Raw genomic sequence first — 21,929 nt, forward strand, 5'->3', positions numbered from 1 at the left:
GTTTCTTTTTCTTTTGTTGGTGGGACATTTATGTTAATGACAGTTTTTCCTATCCAGTATATTTACCTGTGGTAACTTTTGAATTAAAGTCTGCAGTTCTATCACTTTTATTACTGTATTTTACATCAAGTGATAAAACGTAAAATGCTTTGGGAATCCATATTTTTTCGGCTATTATACCCACCGTAATTTCGTTTTATCCGCAGGAAGAATTTTAAAATGTGTATTGATAGTGATTTTTGGATTTTCCGCGAAATAGGAATATCAAAATATGAAGTGTGTTATTCCTGGTGTAAATATCAAAGGTAACGATATAGTGCATTTTCTAAAAAGTTATTTGTACCATATGATCATGAAAATAAACAATTGTGACGATCTTAAGAATGTAAACAATTAAATATGTCGAATATCTCTCCATCATTCATTTGATAATTTTTGCCGGGGAAAATATTCTTATGGGTGTTTCTTATGGGTAATGATTGTGCAGTGACCTTGAGTATCGAGGTCAGAGGTAAAGGTCATTCAGATCTCCATGTCTAAGTTAAATGTCATGTAGCTGTGTAGGGTTAGATAATTATCATCTTTGCTCTGGGTTTAATACTTCTCAAAACTGTACACAGTACAAATATAGGTTGTCAATTCCTTGCGACTTTTTGTCTTTTTACATTAAAAGCAAAATTGCATAAAAATAAAAACCTTCTACAGGTAGGTAAATAAAGCTATGTAGGTAATTCAAGCTACATAGCTAAGTGCACTGGCGTCGGAAGCAAATTGAAAGTGGGGGGGCTAGACTAATCCTCAGAAATAGTGAGAAAAAAGTAATTCCCAAAATAAATCATGGAAATTCTAATCCGTGGTGGTGGGGGGGGGGGGGGGGGGAGTATACCTATACTTCCAAAAGAAAAAAATTCTTACCCAAATATTTTTTCCAAAATCATGAAATTCCTAATCCGGTATGCTTCTGAATCCAACTTCTCAATCTTTTAAGGTAAATTTAGGAACAATAATCTTTTCTGCGAGAAAAAGTAGGGGGGGGGCTGAACCCTCTATCATGCTATGTTTCTAATGGTTAGGTATAACTTTGCAAAAAAAGTGGGGGGGGGCTAAGCCCCCCCTAGCCTCCCCGGTTCCGACGCCTATGAAGCAAACCTAGTGATTGTACTGGACCTGGTTACAGCGCTAGCACGGTATGCCAGATCGAAGACTTGGGTTTGAGTCCTGGTTGAGACTTCACTTTTAACCACGTTACACTTAGTCCCCTATAAAAAACAAAACCCACTGTCAGACTCACTCCTCCAGAAACATGCTTCACAGCATTTCCCGTACTCCTAGAATTTTGGGACAAATTTCTGAAAAAGTGGTAGTATGCCACTGAGGGCGCTTTCCATTAACGTTGCCTCGCCGGCGACGTTATCAGGAAACGGTGACGTTAATGGAACGGTTGGCAATGTCACAATGATCCAACGATGACGATTGCAGCTTAAAACTGATACTTATCTTAAAATTTGACCTAGAAATTTTGGCTATTTGCAGTTTTAATGTATTTCAATGTAGTAAGACAAATTGTAGTTTTAGTAATACTGGTTTTGTAGAATTTGATAACATCGACGCCATATTGTTTCCTAATCGGCAACGGTATATTGCGTTGCCACAATCGCTCGCCGGCGACGCGCGTTTCAGCAATCGGCAACGAAGGCAACACCGGCAAATCCGGCGATGCCGGTTAAATGGAAAGCACCCTGAGTTAACAGATGTGTACTTACTGTCAGTGAACATTTTGAGTCTCTAAAGATCAGTTGTTAGAGCACTGGCAAGGAATGCAAGGGGCCCAGGGTTCAACTCCAGGTTGAAACTTAACTGTTCACCACCTGTTACATACACATATGGTAGTAAAATTTTATTGATGTGTGTAAAATATATTTCTAGTGTATATTCAAGTTTTATTTTGAAGCAGGGGTTCATATTGGACCAACTTGGAATTTGAAGACTGGTTGCATATCTAGATAATTTATTTTAAAAAAAAAAAAAAAAGGTCATGTACATAGGCCTACTTTGCCTAGATTCATTATACCGGTACTTATTTTAATCATGAATCATTATACATGTACTAGTATATGATTGTTTTGCTTTGTAGTGTTTGGAAGAGCTATACATGCCTTGTCAAAGATAGGAGAGGAGCTATACATTGAACCTCTTGCACATGGGGTATGTACATTCCAGGATCAAAAATAAAATGATAATTGGGCTGCATTCAAGATTGAAGCAGCTAAAAAGCCTTACTAATAAATCAGATCTTGAAACATATTTTAACCTATTTGCTATGCCTGGATTTTTAGTTTCTAAGTACATGTATCAAGTTAAGCTACAATACATGTACCATAGTTGCCACTTTGCACAAAATATAATATTTTTATTTTATGGCCTCTATCTCTGCAGGTGCCATGAATCTTTCTATCCATCCATCTGTTTGTTCACCCATTCATATTTTTGTACATATTACACCTTTTGTAAAAGGGGTTTGTAGTGACAATGAACCAAATCTTTAGTTCAAAGGTGAAGGTCATAGCAGAATTATGCAAAAAATGAAGCCTCTCTAATTTACCCACAGAGTTTGTTGGTAAACGGTAGGGTGTGCAGTGACCTTGAACCAGGCTTTGAGGTCACAGGTCATAGCAGACTCTTTGTCTGGATCATATTCTTTCCCTTTATCCCTATTTAGCTCAGATTTCACAAAAAAGGGTCCCAGTGGGTATAGGCTATACAGAGACCTTAAACCAAGTTTCAAGGCAAAAGGTGAAGGTCATAACAAGTTTCATTTTGGTACCTCATATGCTCTTGGCCAAATCTGCTCAGACCCCCCCCCCCCCCCCCCCCCCCAAAAAAAAATTAATAAAAACTGCTTGTAGGCAAACCAATGGATGTACAGATACTTAAACTGTAGACAAAGGTAAAGATAAAAGCAAAGCCCACTTAATTGCTTTTCATCCTTAAGTCCTATCAAAGAGTATTCTATTTTTATCATTTGTTAGAATGTAATCAAATCAATTTTTCCTTGTAAAACTAATTTCAAGTAAACATTGTTTTAGAAGTACATAACATGTATATCTAAATGAGCAATCTGTTCAGCAGAGTTAGGTATCTAGGATCTAGTGGCTCTTAACTCGTATGATCTTGAATAAAGTCCAGATATTAAGTAATCCAGTTTAATAGGGAGAACAGATTCCTATATATGTATGATGAAACATATTCTGCTAAGATTAACAGGAAACATTTGTCCAAATATTAGATTTTACTGGTTTATTAAAGTTTTTGAAGAAACTGCATGTTTTTCAACAGTTCGTTATCTAGTAAACTCTTGTTCATTTACAGCTAGCTTTAAGGACCGTCAACTCATCACGGTCAGCCTATGCCTGCTTCCTGTTCTCACCCACCTTCTTCCAGCATTATGACGATGGCACCCCACCGATATCAGACCAGGACAGTGACGATGCCATCAGGTGCAAAATAGCCATCAAGGTTCTCCCTTCATACTGAATTCCCATTTTGTAATTACTGAAAAGTTGTTAGTCATGAGGCACTTGAATATATTATCAATAGATGTTTATTTAAGTTTTTATACTTGTTAAATTAAGTGAATATTCCTTAACACCTTTTGGAAAACTTTTTTAATCAGGCACAGGCTGATGTATTCTTTAAACATATGTCATTTCAGCATGTTCATATCACTTCAGTATTAATTCAGAAAAGTGGCTATTTCAGTCATGTTTGACAGTCTTCAAGTCGATGTCCAATGTGGAAAAGACAGTTGAGAAGTGCCAGATTACTCTTAATGTACAGAAAGCAAGGCTGGTGTTTAAACTCTACTGTAAACATGGTGAGTTAATGCATGCTTCACTGTAGAACTCCTTACATTGTTGGCATAAGTATAACCATTAACCACAGTTTAGTTTAAGTCAAGAGATGAATCCTAAAATGTACAAAAATCTACTTCAGCTTCATATGTCCAAAATGTGTGTGTATTTTTGTGTAATTGCTGTTATTTTACTGTGTTCCTATATATTTTTTTTCATTTACCCTTATACAACATGAAAAACTGAATTTGGCAGGCTATTGCATTGTTCTAAAAGCTACTTATCTATTATACTAAATAATTGATTCCATCTTTTCTTTGATTAGGAATAGTGAAGACACACAATTTAGCTTTCATAGAGTGTGAAACATTGCAAGCTGTGTTCTCAAAGGACATGTGTCCAAATCAACTGACAGCACAACCCAGGTACTTTATGATGACATACCTGTTAATCTTTCAAAGCTGCTATGTGGGAGAATCTCCCCCTTACCAACTTGGCTACGGGGAGGTTTGCGTAAACGACGTTTTTTCATGTGAAATGCAAATATATATTAAAAATACTGTTAGATACCTTATTTTACCATTGTAATTAATGCATTTCCAATCATTTTAAATTTTATTATTTCTATGACTACCAGTGTGCAATTACAACTTGTGTTGCTGTACATGTTCAGAAAACTATTATTTTGTTTGCATGGTACAATGCAAGAAGTCAATAGTGCCACTTTTTATATTAAGTCTTCTTATTGTTCAGTATTGAACCATCACTGCATGCTGATATCTAGGGTAAACACAGAAAATTTATTTTGCGTATTTTGAATTTGCAGTGAAACCCAGTTAAGAAAATATCAGTAAATGATATTCATTAAAATTATTTTTTGCCTTATATATAGGATAGATTTTTAATTCACAAAACAACATGTATTTCTCCAGTATCATTTAAAAATGATCTCTGTTGTAATGTCTATAGCATCCCAGTAACTCATAGTACCGGTACTATATATAAACTTTAAAAACTCTTATGAAATGCTTTTACACTTTTTCCTCGAGCTTCACTTTATTGGTAGCTTGTATGAACACTCAGTGTTCTAAACTCACTTTGATTTTTACCGACCGTGCTGGCCAGACAGAATTAGTCACGCCTCACTGCACATGGCTTGGGTGCTCTACCTGTGCACCTGTTAAGTGACATTACTGGCTGTGTATTGTCTTCTTTGGTGTTACAGAGTAAAATCAAGATGTTTTAGGCTTTCACTTATTTTTTTTGTATAAGGCCTATGCATAACTAAATACGTAACTGATTTAAGTCAAAAGCGGAAGTAATCGTAAAAAGTAAACTGGACTATAACATGTCATACTATGATCACGGTAGACAGTACTTGGATGGATTTTGATATATTCAAGCTACACAGCAGCTTTTTGAGCTCAAAATCAGAGAAAACCCTGCAGTGGTTGTTGAAATTTGCATGTAAAGATTCAGAATTTGGGGGGGGGGGGGGGGGGAGGGAGGGGGGGGGGGTATGGGGAAGACAAATACGATTGCGGGAGAAATTTGTCTCCCGCATGGGAGATAGGTTGGATGCGGGAGATCTTAGATTTTTAGGCCGTTTTGCGGGAGGGTTAACAGGTATGTGATGAATACTTCTTATACTAACAGTGACTTTGTTTAAAGGTTACAGAGCAATACAACTCTGTCCAGTCATGCCAACAAATTGCTATCTAATAGTGCAAGAAAAACATGCACTTATTTTGAACTTATTTTCATGATATTTTACACATCCTGTGGAAATATTTGATGTCAAAAAATTTTCATTCATTTACTACTGCTGTCATTTTACTTGTCTGGAAAATTCTTCTAAACACCCTATGAACTCATTACCGGTAATAAAGAAGTAAAGTTGTTTAGCATCTTTGTAAAAAAAAAAAAGATGCACTGATTTTAAAACATTATTTTGTAGATTGTTGTGTGACACAGTAATTAACTTCCAATCCAATCAAGAGGAAGTATCTCTAATTGTCTCCCCTGAGAAGATTACGTTTAAAAATTATGTGGATGATGAACCAGGTAACAGTTTATTTAGGATTGTTTTTTTGCTAAGAGCAAAGAAATGTGAACCAACAATAAGGGAAGAAATTAACAGATTTTCTGCAGAAAAAGGCTGGCTTTGTAACAGATGCCTGTATGCAAATGTAGATTGCTCCGTGCTTAGTGCCTAAAAATAATTTCTCCTTGCAAACTCTCAGACATTTGAAATACTATAGTTACAGGTACCAATATTTGTGAATACATGAAAAGATATTTTGGAACTTGCTTGATGAGAGGGGACTACTGCCGTTTCATGAGTGCCATCACATTTAGTTTTATGATATTCGTATTCCAGACTTGAACAGTTGTTCATTTTTTTTTTCAGATCCATCAAAGGTGGTACACACTGCACTAAATCTAGACCCCGATGAATTTGATAACTGTCAGATTGGAGTGGACACAGATATTACCTTTTGTCTAAAGGAATTCAGAGTAAGCAACCAAATGCTGCAATACTAGCAAAGAATTAAAAAGACTGCTGCTTTTGTACAAAATTTAGGTGTTTTGTGAATTAATTGCCATTTTGGTTGCAATTTAAGCCAAGTGTATGATTGCAATTAAGAGCACAGTAATGCTTTTTGGAACTGATGATTGATAAGATTATAAGCCCTCACTTTTTAATGAATGCATGGTAAAAGCATCTTCTTCCATTGATTGCATTATCATTGTTGCTCATGTGAGCAATGTGGTCCATGGGCCGCTTGTTGAAAAAAATATTTGAATCACCAGGGAAGTCTCTCTTTGGAAAAATATTGATTAAGTTACAAGAGAATTGCTGTATCCCAAGTTGATCTTCATGGCCTTGTGATTTCCTGTAATTCCATTGTCTATAGTACATGTGGTACCATTGCTTTGACTTTCCTTTTGTTTCCTATTGACAGGCTGTCCTGGCATTTGCAGAAATCACAGCAATGCCACTAAACATCAAGTTTGAAACATCAGGGAGGTAAAAGTATAAACACATTGTAAACCAACTTTTATTTGTACTAGGAAAAAATGTATGGGATGTTTTTGCTAGTACATGTACATCAATGTAAAATGAAGTTAATTAATTACAACCAAGAGAGTGTTTTGCAAAAGAAAGAAGTTGCAAATAAATGTTTGTTAACATGCAGTGTTATATTACCGTAGTAGAAAGTTTCAAAGCTAATGTACTCTGACATCTTTCATTAGTAACACTAATAATTTTATGAATTTTCTTTTCGTATTCCAGACCAATTGTACTGAGTATAGATGCAGACAGTGCATTTGAAGCTAACTTTGTATTGGCAACATTAGCAGAATCTCATTCACAGACTGGTAACTCATCCAATGCCACAACACAGCAAAGAACCGCCAGGTAATAAGGATTATGTTGACAGACTCTGTCTCATTTTCCCATTATTTTCCATACTAAAACTATTAATTATATTTCAAATATTTCCGTGAGATATAATAATGCATTGACCTTCAATTCAACAATAAAAATACAGCTCTTTAAAGTGTGACTACCTATAAATAGATAAAAATCACTCAGGTATGAAACCCCGATGCGCATGCCCCAGGTAAACCCTAACCGTTCGATAGATACAATCGATGACTTTCAATTCAGCTCGCCAAGTGTGTACACGTGTTTACGTGTTCGGATGGCCAATGCCCAACTTCGTTCGCCGGGGCCTGGACAGGCTACGCCGGCTCATGACGAGAGAGAAAGCTCACCCGCAGAGGCGGTTGAGAGCTATAGTACAAAGGTAGATGAGTCAGAGGACTCTCAATGTGAAGTAGACCATGTATCTGTGGCTGATAAGACAGAGGATGATTTTCGGCGGCAGTGGTCGTCAGAGCAAATTCGGAATGATAAAAGTAAGTCCGGCGATGTTTCTATTAGAACACGCTCAAGCTCTAAAAAACGCAAGAAAAGCAAAACATCAACTGATTCAAGCTCAAGTTCAAGTTCCTCTAGTTCTAGCTCCTCTAGCTCCTCCTCAAGCTCTAGTTCCGAGTCTGACTCGGACGCTGATTTATTCTTATGTTCTGAGAGCACAAATTCTAAGCCAAAAATCCCTAAAAAGATTCTTAAATTTGTCACTAAGTACGCAACAAAAGGGATTAACAAAAAGAACAGACAGGCTATTGCTAAGATTTGTCCCATACCTCATTCTAAAAAGCTTCAGGGCTTGTCTTTGGACAGATTTTTCAAGAAAATATTTTTCAAGGGTAAAAAATGGAATGGAAAGTTAGAGAAAAATAAAGTAAATACCCAGATGAGAATTTTAGATGCTTTAGGGCCACTTTCTGTTTTATGGAGCGAGGCAGAGCGAATAAGCAAAACAGGCAAGGGCATGGACCCCTCTGATGTTATTCAGTTTGTCCAAAGAGCGATCATGTTTGTAGGGAATGCCCATTTCCTTTTCAATACTGATAGGCGTAAGGCAGTGTTAGCTAAAACAATGCCAGAATCTGTAGATGTGCTTTCTGAAAAAAGGTACAAGAAATCATTGGGAAAATGTAAAAGTGATTTATTTGGGAAACATTTTCTAAAACAATTAGCGAAAGATAACAAAGATAATAGAGAATTAAAACAGCTATTGTCTAATGGCAGCGATAAGAAAGTTTGGTCACAAATGCCAGAATCTGTAGATGTGCTTTCTGAAAAAAGGTACAAGAAATCATTGGGAAAATGTAAAAGTGATTTATTTGGGAAACATTTTCTAAAACAATTAGCGAAAGATAACAAAGATAATAGAGAATTAAAACAGCTATTGTCTAATGGCAGCGATAAGAATGTTTGGTCACAAACAAGACAGTTTTCTGACAGAAACCGCCAGTTTTTTCTACAGAGACCCTCATCAAGCCTCCAGTATGGGGGTCGCAGACAGACAGACAGGAGGCAGTTCACTCAGAATCAGAGATACACACAGTACCCACAATTCAAGGGTCAGGGAGCAAACCAGAAATATACAGTGACTCCCAAGAAATCAGTCACTCAGTGAATCAGGTGAGTCTAAAACGGGTAGAATTATCAGAGATCGATCGGAATCTATCAAAATTCCTGTTTTTCAATGCTGTAGAAATTCCCCAGTCAGTGCCAGTTGGGGGACGTGTAAAACATTTCTATCAGAATTGGAAAGTAATTACACGGGATCCTTGGATCCTTCAATCAATCAAAGGGATAGAAATTCCCATATTATCAAATCCTTTCCAGGGAAAAATTCCGATTCCGTCGAAATTCAAATCAGAGGAACAGATTTTGATAGATTCCGAAATAGAGAATTTAGTGTTGAAAAATGCGGTACGGGAGACAACTCCCACAAGCGATTCCTTTTACAGCAACGTATTTTTGGTACCGAAGAAGGGGGGCGAGTTAAGGCCTGTAATAAATCTAAAAAATCTGAACAGTTTTCTCCCTTACGAGCATTTCAAAATGGAGGGGATACAGCTGTTAAGAGATCTCATGGAAGAGGGAGATTGGTTAGTAAAACTAGATTTAAAAGATGCGTACCTGACAATAAACGTGGCAGAGAAATTTCGAAAATTTCTGAAATTTTTTTGGAAAAACAAAATAATGGAGTTTACATCCCTTCCATTCGGAATTGCAATAGCACCGCGTGTGTTTACAAAAATTATGAAAATTCCAATTGCAATTTTACGTCGTCTGGGTATACGGCTGGTGATTTACCTAGACGACATTCTGATTATGAACCAATCTCTCACAGGCATTCAATCAGATCTGTCAACAGCTGTCTATCTCTTAGAGAATCTAGGGTTTTTGATCAATCAGGAAAAGTCAGTTCTAGTCCCTTCACATGTAACGGAATTTCTGGGATTCACTGTAAACTCAGAAACAATGACCCTCTCTCTCCCAAAAGAAAAGGTGATAAAGATAAAGCAGAATTGCTTAGATCTTGCGAGTCGTCAGTCTGTCTCTGCTCGGGATCTAGCCCAATTAATAGGACGTCTGACGGCTACAAATCAAGCGGTTCTACCCTCATCTCTTCATTACAGAAGTCTCCAGTTATTAAAAACAAAAGCCCTGCATACCGGAGGGAATTACGACCATCATGTACAATTAGACGAGGATTTGAAACAAGAACTAATATGGTGGTCTTCAAAACTAAGCAAATGGAACGGGAGAGCTTTAGTCCGTCCCCAACCAAACATTATTGTCAAATCAGATGCAAGCCTGAGAGGTTGGGGTGCAATTTGTCAAAATACAAAAACGGGCGGTCTTTGGATGGAAAACGAAAGAGATCAGCACATAAACGAGTTAGAGCTCAAAGCAGCGTTTTTAGCAATTCAGTGTTTTCAGTCGAAAATTTTAAAAAAGCACGTACTATTGCAATCGGACAACAAAGTAGCGATAGCATACATAAACAACATGGGGGGTACAAAATCAAAGAAATTGATAAATCTTGCAAGTCAGATTTGGCAATGGTGTTTGGAGAGGGAAATAACTCTTACAGGGGAGTACCTACCCGGGGATATGAACATAGAGGCAGACTGGGAAAGTCGTCATTTCAAGGACAAGAGTTCTTGGAAATTAGATCCAGAGATTTTTATTCACCTAATGAAGATAATAGGCCCTTGTACAGTAGATCTTTTTGCAGACAGGACAAATGCCCAGCTGAACAAGTATTTCAGCTGGAAGGAAGACCCTCATGCACAGGCATTAGACGCGATGCTACAGACGTGGAGGGATATAATGGGTTACGCCTTTCCCCCGTTTTGCATGATAACGCCTTGTCTAGCGAAGGTGAGGGAGGAGAAGTGCCAAATTGTGATCGTTACACCGACATGGCAAACACAGCCTTGGTATCCTCTCCTCCTTCAGATGTCGATAGACTTCCCAGTGCTGATACCGATGGGCTCGAGAACCCTAACCTCTCCCCAGGGGGAAGTCCACCCTCTGATAGTCAGCGACACATTACAACTAGCAGGGTGGAAGGTATCAGGAGATATTACACTTCAGAAGGTTTTTCAGAGCAAGTTAAAGAACTTCTCTTGCACTCTTGGAAACCAGGCACAAAATCCGCTTACGACAGTGCCTGGTCGAAATGGAATAGCTGGTGTTTGGAACGGTCAATTGATCCCTTTTCAGCCCCTTTGGCCTCTGTGTTAGATTTTTTAGCCTGGATGTTTTTTCAGGGCTATAAATATCGAACGATTAATGTCCATAGATCGGCAATATCCTCAGTGTTACCGCAAGTGAATGGAGTTTCTGTAGGACAGGTTCCTATTGTAAAACAGTTGTTTAGGGGGATATTAATAAAAGACCCCCCTCGGCCTAAATATGGTTTTTCATGGGATATCAATGTTGTTCTTAAACATTTATTAGACTTGCCTAATGATAACGAACTTTCTCTTTTACAGTTGAGCAAAAAATTTACCATTTTACTTGCTCTAGGAGCCCCAAAAAGAGTCTCAGAGATTGCTAGATTCGATCGTCGTTTTATGGAAAGAAAGGAGGGGAGTATCGTGTTTCACTTACCAGGTCTATCAAAATCTCAGAGGGATAATAAATGTAGATCTGTTCAGTATGATAAAACAGATAATGAAAAACTCTGCGTTTTACATTGTTGTTCCGTTTACGAGAAACGAACTGAATCATTTAGATCGCAGCTTGAATCCGAACCTGATCCTCTGCTGCGTACAACCAAAAAACCTCATAATAGAGTTTCTGCACAAACAGTCAGTAACTGGATAAAATCTGTTATGTTAGATGCAGGTATCGATACATCAAGATTTCAAGCGCATTCGTGCCGGATGGTCTCTTCAAGCAAAGCGCATAATACTGGAATACCTTTAGAAGAAATTCTATCAAAAGCAGACTGGTCAAATGCGCGAACATTTAAAACATTTTATTTGCGCAATACTCCATCTGATATATCTTATACACGTAATGTTTTGAATATGGTGAGTTTGGTAATTTTCGGCTTTAAACATGCATTATTATATCTCACGGAAATATTTGAAATATAATTGAAGATTTTGTGAGGGCGCGAAGCGCCCGAAATGAAATATAAATTATATGATAATATTGAAGTGAGATATAATAATGTACTTCCCTCCCACCCTTGCCCGATTATTGGCTAAGGAGGGTGGTACTGATTAATTGTTTATGTACAAATATTACATTTCACATTACAGTTGGGTTAATTTGTGTCGTATGTGTTGTAGGAGGATAACTCTGTACCAACAAACGCCACGACGCCCAGTTGAGACAGTCTACAGTTTACCGTGGTTCTACGGCAACAAGAGTGACAGATGAAAAACGATCATAGTGAATTGCTGAACAATCCTGACTGTGCAATTTGATGAGAATAATTAATATTTTTTAGATATTATATAAATTCTGTCAAAATTACATTTTGAAGTTTTCTTTTTATGGCTCGCATTGAAAGTCATCGATTGTATCTATCGAACGGTTAGGGTTTACCTGGGGCATGCGCATCGGGGTTTCATACCTGAGTGATTTTTATCTATTTATAGGTAGTCACACTTTAAAGAGCTGTATTTTTATTGTTGAATTGAAGGTCAATGCATTATTATATCTCACTTCAATATTATCATATAATTTATATTTCATTTCGGGCGCTTCGCGCCCTCACAAAATCTTCAATTTCATGACTCTTTTGGACAGTAAACTGCTCAGTGTTAATTGACTTCTATTAAATTTGTCAGATTTATTTGAAATAATTAAAGGAATAAATGATTGCATGAATTTTACTTATCGGTACACCTTTTTTTTACAGCACTGGATCGAGATCTTATGCCAGTAGAGGGAGATTGAATAGAGGAAGGTCACAAAACCAGTCCAATAACTACACAAATTCAAATCATAACAGGTATTGCATTTTGTTGTGTACAGCTTTGATAGGATGTAAATTGATAGTGTTTTTCTTTTACAGTGTATCAAACATACCATATTAAAATAAATCATTTGAAATACTCGAACAACCTGATGTCTTGGAATTGTTTTGGCTGATCAAAGATGTGATTTTAATTACCGGTAGATTTTTGTTTCTAAAACTTCCGTTGCAGATTCCCAGATAGAAATAAATCATCAAATGATGCTGATTTAATGGATGATGACTTTGATGATGAGATACTTGTACCTAACATCGCTAGAGCTGCAAGTGTTCCAGTAACTAACACCAAACAATCACACACAGGGAAAGCCTTTCCTCCATGTAGCAGTAGGTCATCTCTGAATACATCCTCCCAAGATGATAGACCCAGTCCTGTCATACAACCAACATTACATCAGGTGAACCTTTTCTATCAATATTCAATACATGTACTTTGTGTGTCAAAGATATCCATTTCATTATTTTACTGTTGTTTTATGGCGATTTCAAATTGACACATAATAAATGTATATTACTGCTTATTTTATTTCTGTGTTTACCTACGTTTGTATAGGGTATATTATTAAAGAATGATAAAGTTCTATGGAATTTAGATACACATATACTATACATTTTGAATAAGGATGCATTATATCGATTTATTTTAATTCTGTGAATTTTTAGATTGAATCGTTAAAATACCTTTTAATTTATATGTATCATTACTTTTTAGAGTGTCTTGGAAGATGTTCATGCTGCTGATGATGATGAAGAAGAAGACATGCCAGTGCCAGGCACACCACCACAGAAAAAGGTTAGATATATACCGGTACTTGTACTTTCCAAGCAGGATTAAGAATGTGATTTCCTATGAAGATATTTCTTCAGAGAGGGTACAATGTACCGGTGATAATGAATAATTTGTAATATTGTCCAGGATCTATCTATTTTTGTATGTGTGCCATGTTCAGCTGGAAGTTCATAGTTTTTTGTAATCTCTTTGTTACACTATGTATTCCTTTCCTTTTATTGTAATCTCTTGATTACACCATGCATATCTTTCCACTTATTGTGATCTATATGTACTTTGTTTTCAGTTCCGCTCCATGTTTTTTGGCATGTCACAGGCCAGTAGTGCAGTCTCTCAGGAAACACAGAATGAAAATGAGTCCCGTTCTCATCGCCAGGTGCTGGTGGAAGATACAGATGAGGAGGAGGAGGATTAAAAACTTCATTAGCTATAGAATTCATGCTGCAGCTATATGATGACTTTTAAGTCATGTTGTTTTATTTACCTTAATAAACATTGAAACATGTATTGTTTATTAGGTCGGACACAAAATTCAGTTACTTTTAGTGTACCTTGTATGGTTAATTATATAAAATAAATGTTTTTGTTATCGATTTTGAGTGCTCAATAATTTACTTATTTGAACAAATATGAGTGGAAAATGGCATATACATGTATATGTATGCCTCAAATTCATTTACTGTAATGCAAACAAAGGTCAAGCAAGTTGGTGTCCAGGTAGCGTAGTGGACAATGCACTCGCTTTTCACCGCTGCGACCCGAGTTCGATCCTCGTGATCGACAGAGGAAGTATGTGATAGGGTATGGCGGTCGCCCGCTTGGACACGTGGGTTCTCTCCGGGTACTCCGGCTTCTTCCCACACCAATGACCCCCTCGCGCTAACATCCGTGCCAACGAGAGATATTAATATAAGTTGTAGAACTTGTTTATCAATCGTTGTAAAATAAACAAAGTTCAGAAAGTTTAAACATGGATTTCTTGCTTTGGGTTTCTGCATTTAAAAGAGTGCAGTAAGGTACACATTTCTCTTGCATTTAAAAAAGCCGATAAGATAGACTTGTATATTTTATGGCCTTTTAAGGGGATTGGCTAAAAGTAACTGGGATAGGCAGTAAACAGGGTACTCCTATCAAAGATTTTTTTTTTCTTTTTCCATGTGATCATTTTATATCCTGTAATACATGTACCCTGGTACATGAATTGATCATTAAGAATGTATCCCTCTTAACCAACTTCCTTTTGGCAATGACTTAATTTGCTATTAACTTTTAATTAACTGGTTCTTGGCAAATAATTTGGGAACTTTGACATTTACATGTGTACCTGTACAAGAACCATTAAAGGACTGGTCGTCATGAATACCTACATGTACTATTCCTGCAATGTGAGATTTTCACAAACATTTTTCACACTGGAATAACGTTGGTTTGCCGGCATGAAAATTTAGGGTAATTTGAAATATTCATTTTTATGTAAAATCTTCTGAGGACCATATTGCACATTTTTTTTTTTCAAGTGAAAATGCCTAAATGTATTAAAAATTTAATTTTAAATAATATATTGCAGTCCGCATCAGTATCCTCTACAGTAGATTAAAGTTTTGTAATTGTCAAATTATGATTTTAAAACAGTAACACTACATGTGAATCTAAAAAGCTGAAATGTCGTTTATAAGCTCTCCAAATGTATTCAATGGGTCAACTACCGGTACGTTTGTTGGCTTACATAATATTTAATGAACTGTATTCAAAATGGTAAACAACCTACAAAAGGTTAAGCTGTGCAATGCTTTGTCTACAGGTATTTTTGTCAGTTCAAAAAAGAACACTTTCTCAGCTTGGATTAATGTTAAAACCTATTAACACAGCGACATTGGTATTTTGCCCTTTTCATATGCGTTTTGTATCCTAAAAATAATCTAATATTGATAGAACTTATATTTAACTTGACGTTTTAAATTTTAATCTAAATCTAAATTTAATCCAAATTATGGCAGAGGATCAGGTAAAGTTCAATTTCTTATAAATCTACCTCAAGGTTAGCTATAGGTCTGAATTTTAATCTTAATTTCAGCCACACTGATTTGTGCTGCAACATAAAAAACAATAATAATGGACTTTTGTTCATACCTTTTGCATATGTACATAATAAGTGGAGCCCTGCAACCTCAAAGAATCCTATTGGATTTCTCACAAGAGGGCTCTCTTTGAAACATACCAGTAGATTTTTGATCAGGGCTGCATTCCAAGATCGTTGCAGCTAGCCTTACCGCTAGGTGGTAGATATCTAGGTCTATTGAACGGACCGCTAGGTCTCAGATTTGAAGTTGGAAATATTTAAAGTAAAGACTAGTTAAATCAATGTACTTTGTTAATTTCAAGCAGAAATACACATATACATGTTGAAATTCATTATAACTTATAGGATGAACAAAATATAACTAAATAAACAGGTTTCATTTTTGTTACAAAGCAGTAACTAAGGTGGTCATCTTGAATTTGATCCTAAGCATAAAAATATATAGGCTACAATTACCTATGTAGTGGCTAAGTTAGCTTATCTCTTAACAGTGAAGCTGTTATGTAGCCCTATGTAGCTGCTACAATCTTGAACACAGCCCTGCTAATTACAGATGGGATTTTTTTATGAGAGTCACTTGTTCTTGACTTAAAACTACCATTGAGCCAGTTTTCACCACACTTGGCACATAGAGCTCTGATCATAGGCTTTCAAATAAAAGAATGGTGTCCTAGAAATATTTCATTGCCTCTTTTATTTCAATTGTCTTTCATCACTTAAATTAGTACAATTATTATAGTCAACTTAAACATCTCTAGAAACATTTATTTCAATCCATAAAAACTTACAGATTTACTTGTATAAAAAAAACCAATAAGTTATGTCACATAATGAATAAGATTAGTGTGGTGTAAATGGAACTCATTTGTTTATCAACATTTTATATCTAATTAGTGTTTGTGTACGTTTATTAGTTCACAATATTGTCAAAAGATGAAAGTGTGTATTTATTCAAAACAGCAATAAAATGACATCCAACATGTTATTTGTATTTTGATGGCCTGGTATTGTTTGCTTGTAGATTTTGTGTGAAAATAGAGAAATTCACATACCTATTTCATGCACAGAAAATTTACGCATAAAAAAAAATGTCCAGCATTATTTGGTTTCCAAATAAAATTAAAGTTTTCTTGACTGAACAGGACAACTCTTATTCACATCAATAAACAATGAAATTTATCAACAGAATTATTTGTGATACCAATGTATCTTCTTAAAATCTACATAGTTCAATTCGGAATCCACTTTTTTTTTGGTGTGTGTACATAAAAGCCTATATAATTACGATTAATTTCATGGATCACTCTATATACATAATGTAAATGAATATCATGGACTTCTAAGATTTGTAACTCTAAAACAGGGTACAGCGCCTTTTGGACTTCAGGTGTTCAACCTGTATGAATGTGGCAAATTCCGCCACCACATTGCTCTCGATCGAGGCTGACATACCACAGAGTCTGATTGATTGCTCCAGTTATAATGTGACAAAGTTACAAAACAAGAATAGTACACAAATCACACACTTTAAATTGCAACTCTAATATTCTTCTTTCTTTCATCCGCACGCGATCATGCAGTCACAATTTCTCTTCATACATCAAGATCACTTGAACAGCTTGACACTCGAGCTAGTAACACGGTTATGTCATCTGGTTTTCCACCTGCAAAAATGTTTTTTTAAGTTAGTAAAATTATTAGAAAACTATGACTTAAAAGAAATTTATGATTACTGGTATTAATAGGAATTTTCTTTCATCTCATCTAACTTGTGAAGCTACCCCATCTAAATATACAACACATTTATTACTATTTCAATTAATTGGTGTACATCAAACATTGTAAATGGGCATTAAAAAATAAAATACTCTGCATGGTATGCATCATTCCTTCCTGATCGATGAACATTATATGATTGTAGCATGCTCATTATAACAAGAGATGTTTGTGAAACACTTATGCCCCCCTCCCTTGGAAACATCCACAAAGAAAATGAACGTAAACTGCAAATAACTGGAATTTTTCTAAGTCCAAGGGCAATCACTCTGTTGAAAATTGCTCGATCGTACCCAATATTGAACTTGACCTAGATATTATCAAGATAAACCTATATACCAAATTTCATTTCAATATGTTCATCCTCTGCGAAGAAAATGAGCGGAAACTACAAATAACTAGAATTTTTCTACGTCCAAGGGGCCATAACTCTGTCGAAAATTGCTCGATCGTACCCAATATCGAACTTGACCTAGATATTATCATGATAAACCTATATACCATATTTCATTTCAATATGTTCATCCTCTGCAAAGAAAATGAACGGAAACTGTTGGTGGACCGACCGACCGACAGACAGCAGCAAAGCAATATGCCCTCCCTTCTTCGAAGAAGGGCATAAAAATTCTAGAAAACTAAGATTGCATATCTATATTCAAATATATACCTAAAATAAATAACGTTTAACAGTGATTTTTAAAAAATGTTTTGTTGTTTAAAACTAACGATATAACATTGATTCTACATCATTTAACTTCCACAATGTAATTGTCCAAAAGCCTAGCTGGCTTAAAACGGTGAGCTTGTAAGTCTCACATGGTGCTTTTGCAATTAGGTCTGATCCATTGTGAACAAATTTTCAGATTGATTAAAGAGCTCACTTTTGTTGTAATGGAAAAGTCCAAGGTAGTTCCAACATTAAATTAAACCACAAGTTTACTATATACATGTATATTCCTGTTCAATGCATACCTCTGAGATCTATTCCCCTTTGTTGCGCTGATAAAGCAAATGGTGATAAGTAATCTTGATCGAATGAGAGCTCATACGCCTCCTCTGCTATATGATGCGCTGTTCGCTGAACATTTACTTCAGCGTCCTTATGATCCTAAAGTACAAACAACAGGTTAGGTTTCAGACTTATAATAATGATTTTCACACTCGATTTTTTGCAAGTACTGAAGATTTCTTATTTTACACTAGTACTTAATTCCGCAATTCAACCCTTATGCATAAAATTGCGAGAAAGCATATGCAGAATATTTTTCACATTTTTATATAATTTACATCTGTTTAAAAAATAAAAGTGAGATTTAAAAATCTGCGAGATGTGCTTCTTGTGATCTAACACTGATATAATTCCTCGCATTTAATAAGGAATCTAATAAAAGTATGTCTACTTAATAAACAAACATTTCGAAAATCAACACATGATTTAGATTAGCTTTCATCTCTCGACATGATTGCCTTTAAAAAGACTTCAGTGTATTCTTTAAAAAAGAACTTTTTGTTTCTGTATTCAATCTGATCACTATGCATAGCTCAAAACATGAACATGTCCAGTGCAGAGTGTGAACATGTATCTTAGAGATGGGATTTGATGAGATCCTGACCTCAACTACTGGTATCATATCATATGTGTTGTAATATTGTACCATCGCATTTTTTAAGTATCAATAACAGCTTTAACTGGTGATCTTATGATTATATACATGCATGTTTCAGCATGGAATTGCAAAATCACATTATATTTCTGTACCTTCATTTTACTTAAGCAGTCCAAAATCATATCTTCATTCATATTGTCGAACAGACCATCCGTTCCCAGTAAAATAATGTCACCTTCTTCAACATCAAAGGATGAGCTTTCGGCCATTTCTGGGCTGTAAAAAAAACCCACAGAATGAATGAAAAACAGATTTTTACATACAAAGTATTGAAGTAAATAAACTTTTGGCAAAATATCAAACCATTGGTTTCTTAGCTTTGGAGACATTTCAATAAGATAATGGACTTTCGATTTGATATTTCTCTCTTGTTTGATAAATGAAATACAAAATCACCAACCTGTCACTCAAGACAAGTCCTGCCTGACTGGGTGGAGCTACAGCCAGCTGAAATGGAGTATTGAAATAATGCTGCTGCTCCTGTGAGCGATGGACAACTTGTTCATCTCTGATAACCAGAAATCCACTGTCTCCTAGATTGGCCGTGTAAAGTCGTCTTTCTTTTTTATGAAGCGCCACAATGCAAGCTGTACTGCTACCTACAATGTACCAGTGATTACATAATTGTATAGATGAATCAATCTTATTTCAAAGTTCCAACTTCTGGTGTGACTTTCCAACTGTAAGTGCATCATGTGACAAAATGAATAAACTAAGTTTTTGGGTTTTTGGGTTTCAATGACAATGGTCGGCATGACTTTTTATCAATTTAATTAGTACATGTATATATAAAAGAGATTTAATGGGAAAGATTTTGCTGCATATTATTGCTTTCAAATATTTTGGATCTATACCTAATTTTATATGTGCTTAAAATTAATATACATAAAGTCATCCAACATGTTCTCAAAAGATATTTACTTGAACTGTTGCAGTTGCATATATCAAAACAAATCATTAAAAAGTTCAGTCCCATTAAATCGTGACTTAATTTGGATATTCAAGAGTACGTAATTGATGGAACATGGTTTTAACTAACATAGTCAATGGCCTACAATACCTATAAGGGGTGTTTTCATCTGTTGGAGTTCATAGTAACTGGCAGCAATCACAGTGGCTGGAGCCTGGGCATTGAACCTGCCTTCTCTCACCATTCTCTCACAGGTTTCCATCAGAGATCGTGGGAAGGCAGAGGGATCTATTCCATAGTTCCGCCAACCCCCAACACCATCAGCAACACCTTAAAAGTATGATGAAATTGCTTAATCAAGTTCTGAATAACTTAGCTGCAGGTCTGTAGCTCCCATGCTGTCTGAAAAAAGTCGGATGGACGACATGGGAGCTACAATTTCGTACGTTAAAAAGTTGCAATCAACAGTGCAAAAAAATTGTGCAAGTTTTGGACTGATTAACCTTATTTCCACACACATTCTGTGAGAGAATTTGGTGCCTTAATATTTTCAGGCAGTTTACTACTGATATCATTACTTTACTTGCCTCAGACTATCTCTTAAACATGCTAACCTCAGAAAATAAATATGTTAAAATCATGTGCAGATTGAGAGTTGCATGTAAACAAATGGCACCACTTCAATTTACAGGGCTGGTGACTATGTTTAAAAGAATATAAGAACCATCAGAGTGATGATATCTGTAGTAAAATGTCACAGGAATGTTTTGGAATCAAATATTTCTAGAGAATGTGTTCAAAAATAAGATTACCGGTAGCCACAAAACCATCCAATTTTTTGTGCACATGTACAGAACAGTACTGGCATCGACCGATTCTTGCTGAGGACCATTTATCGCCAGTGTATTGTTACGTCATTTTATCAACACAGAAAATTATATGAGTAAAATGACATACAATGCAAATAATGATGTAACAATACACTGGCAAGAAATGATATAAGAAAAATTACCAAACAATGCATTGGTGAGAAATGGTCCTTGGTAAGAATTGGTTGCATGCCAGTAGCTCCCAGGTCGTCAATCCCATTTTTTTTTTACTATGAAACACAGACTTGCAGCTAAATAGAGCTATACACTAAGTAGCTAATGCAAGTTATATTATCAAACCAAGAGATTGTGCTGGACAACAGATCCCGCACAAAATAGAACACAAGCTAAAATTCAAAACTATTGAAATCTAAGAAATTGTTAAAATCTACATTTTAAAACCAGACAGATGTGTATCATAAGTGAACTACGTGACCCTTATGACAAATGATGCAAAATTATCATATAAAACATGCGCAGAGGAAATTCGAATGAATGTTTGTAAACATCAGGGTCTGTATAAACATAAGGATATATCCAATGGAGAATGTCACAATTTTTTCGATTTCAATTTTGAAAACATAAAAACAACTAACCACTCATCTACAAAAATCTGTTATTATCGAAAGGACAAACACAAACAAAATATTCAGAAGGTCAAGAAGAAATCAAAACAACACAGAAATTTTCTAACCTATAACATCAGCAGTTCTATTATTTGCAACAAAATAGGCATCGTCGCCGAATGTCCACTGTTTGAATGATGGCGATTGAGATATTGTTTTGGAAAAGCCAGCTGATCCTGTCACCAAGTGTAAAGGTTCCTTAGGTCGAGTCTTGAATTGCAATTCAGTATGAAGTCCTGCTATAAACGTTCTGGATATCCCCGCAAGTCTTCCCAACAACCCAGATGCCATGACAATAACAGCGTTAAAGTTCCATATTAAACCAGACGACGTTCATTGCGGAAATTGCTTCAATAATATCCCATTCTTCGTCCTTTCCATGTTATGTGCTCCATCTTTCGTGACGCAATGAATGACCTTCATTGAT

At 35.9% G+C, this 21,929-nt stretch overlaps 3 protein-coding genes across 3 annotated transcripts; 2 read left to right on the forward strand and 1 right to left on the reverse strand.

Annotated features, from left to right (window-relative positions):
* Window positions 1-187: 187 nt before the first annotated feature.
* Window positions 188-13,989, forward strand: LOC128190195 (cell cycle checkpoint control protein RAD9A-like). The gene is made up of 13 exons (XM_052862136.1): window positions 188-305; window positions 2,135-2,205; window positions 3,370-3,516; window positions 3,760-3,874; window positions 4,177-4,276; window positions 5,809-5,915; window positions 6,262-6,368; window positions 6,818-6,882; window positions 7,150-7,275; window positions 12,668-12,760; window positions 12,957-13,182; window positions 13,497-13,577; window positions 13,861-13,989. The coding sequence occupies exons 1-13, from the start codon at window positions 272-274 to the stop codon at window positions 13,987-13,989; spliced, it is 1,401 nt and encodes a 466-aa protein (XP_052718096.1). The 5' UTR covers window positions 188-271.
* Window positions 7,374-12,279, forward strand: LOC128190196 (pre-mRNA-splicing factor CWC22 homolog). Its single transcript, XM_052862137.1, has 2 exons — window positions 7,374-8,400; window positions 8,575-12,279. The coding sequence occupies exons 1-2, from the start codon at window positions 7,466-7,468 to the stop codon at window positions 8,906-8,908; spliced, it is 1,269 nt and encodes a 422-aa protein (XP_052718097.1). The 5' UTR covers window positions 7,374-7,465; the 3' UTR covers window positions 8,909-12,279.
* A 2,740-nt stretch (window positions 13,990-16,729) lies between the features above and the next one.
* LOC128189213 (protein phosphatase PTC7 homolog) lies at window positions 16,730-21,929 on the reverse strand. The gene is made up of 6 exons (XM_052860734.1): window positions 21,571-21,929; window positions 20,158-20,337; window positions 19,498-19,696; window positions 19,190-19,313; window positions 18,403-18,538; window positions 16,730-17,318 (listed from the first exon to the last, which is right to left on the reverse strand). The coding sequence occupies exons 1-6, from the start codon at window positions 21,791-21,793 to the stop codon at window positions 17,248-17,250; spliced, it is 933 nt and encodes a 310-aa protein (XP_052716694.1). The 5' UTR covers window positions 21,794-21,929; the 3' UTR covers window positions 16,730-17,247.

Source organism: Crassostrea angulata, chromosome 6, assembly GCF_025612915.1.
Source record: "Crassostrea angulata isolate pt1a10 chromosome 6, ASM2561291v2, whole genome shotgun sequence".
NCBI lineage: Eukaryota > Metazoa > Mollusca > Bivalvia > Ostreida > Ostreidae > Magallana > Magallana angulata.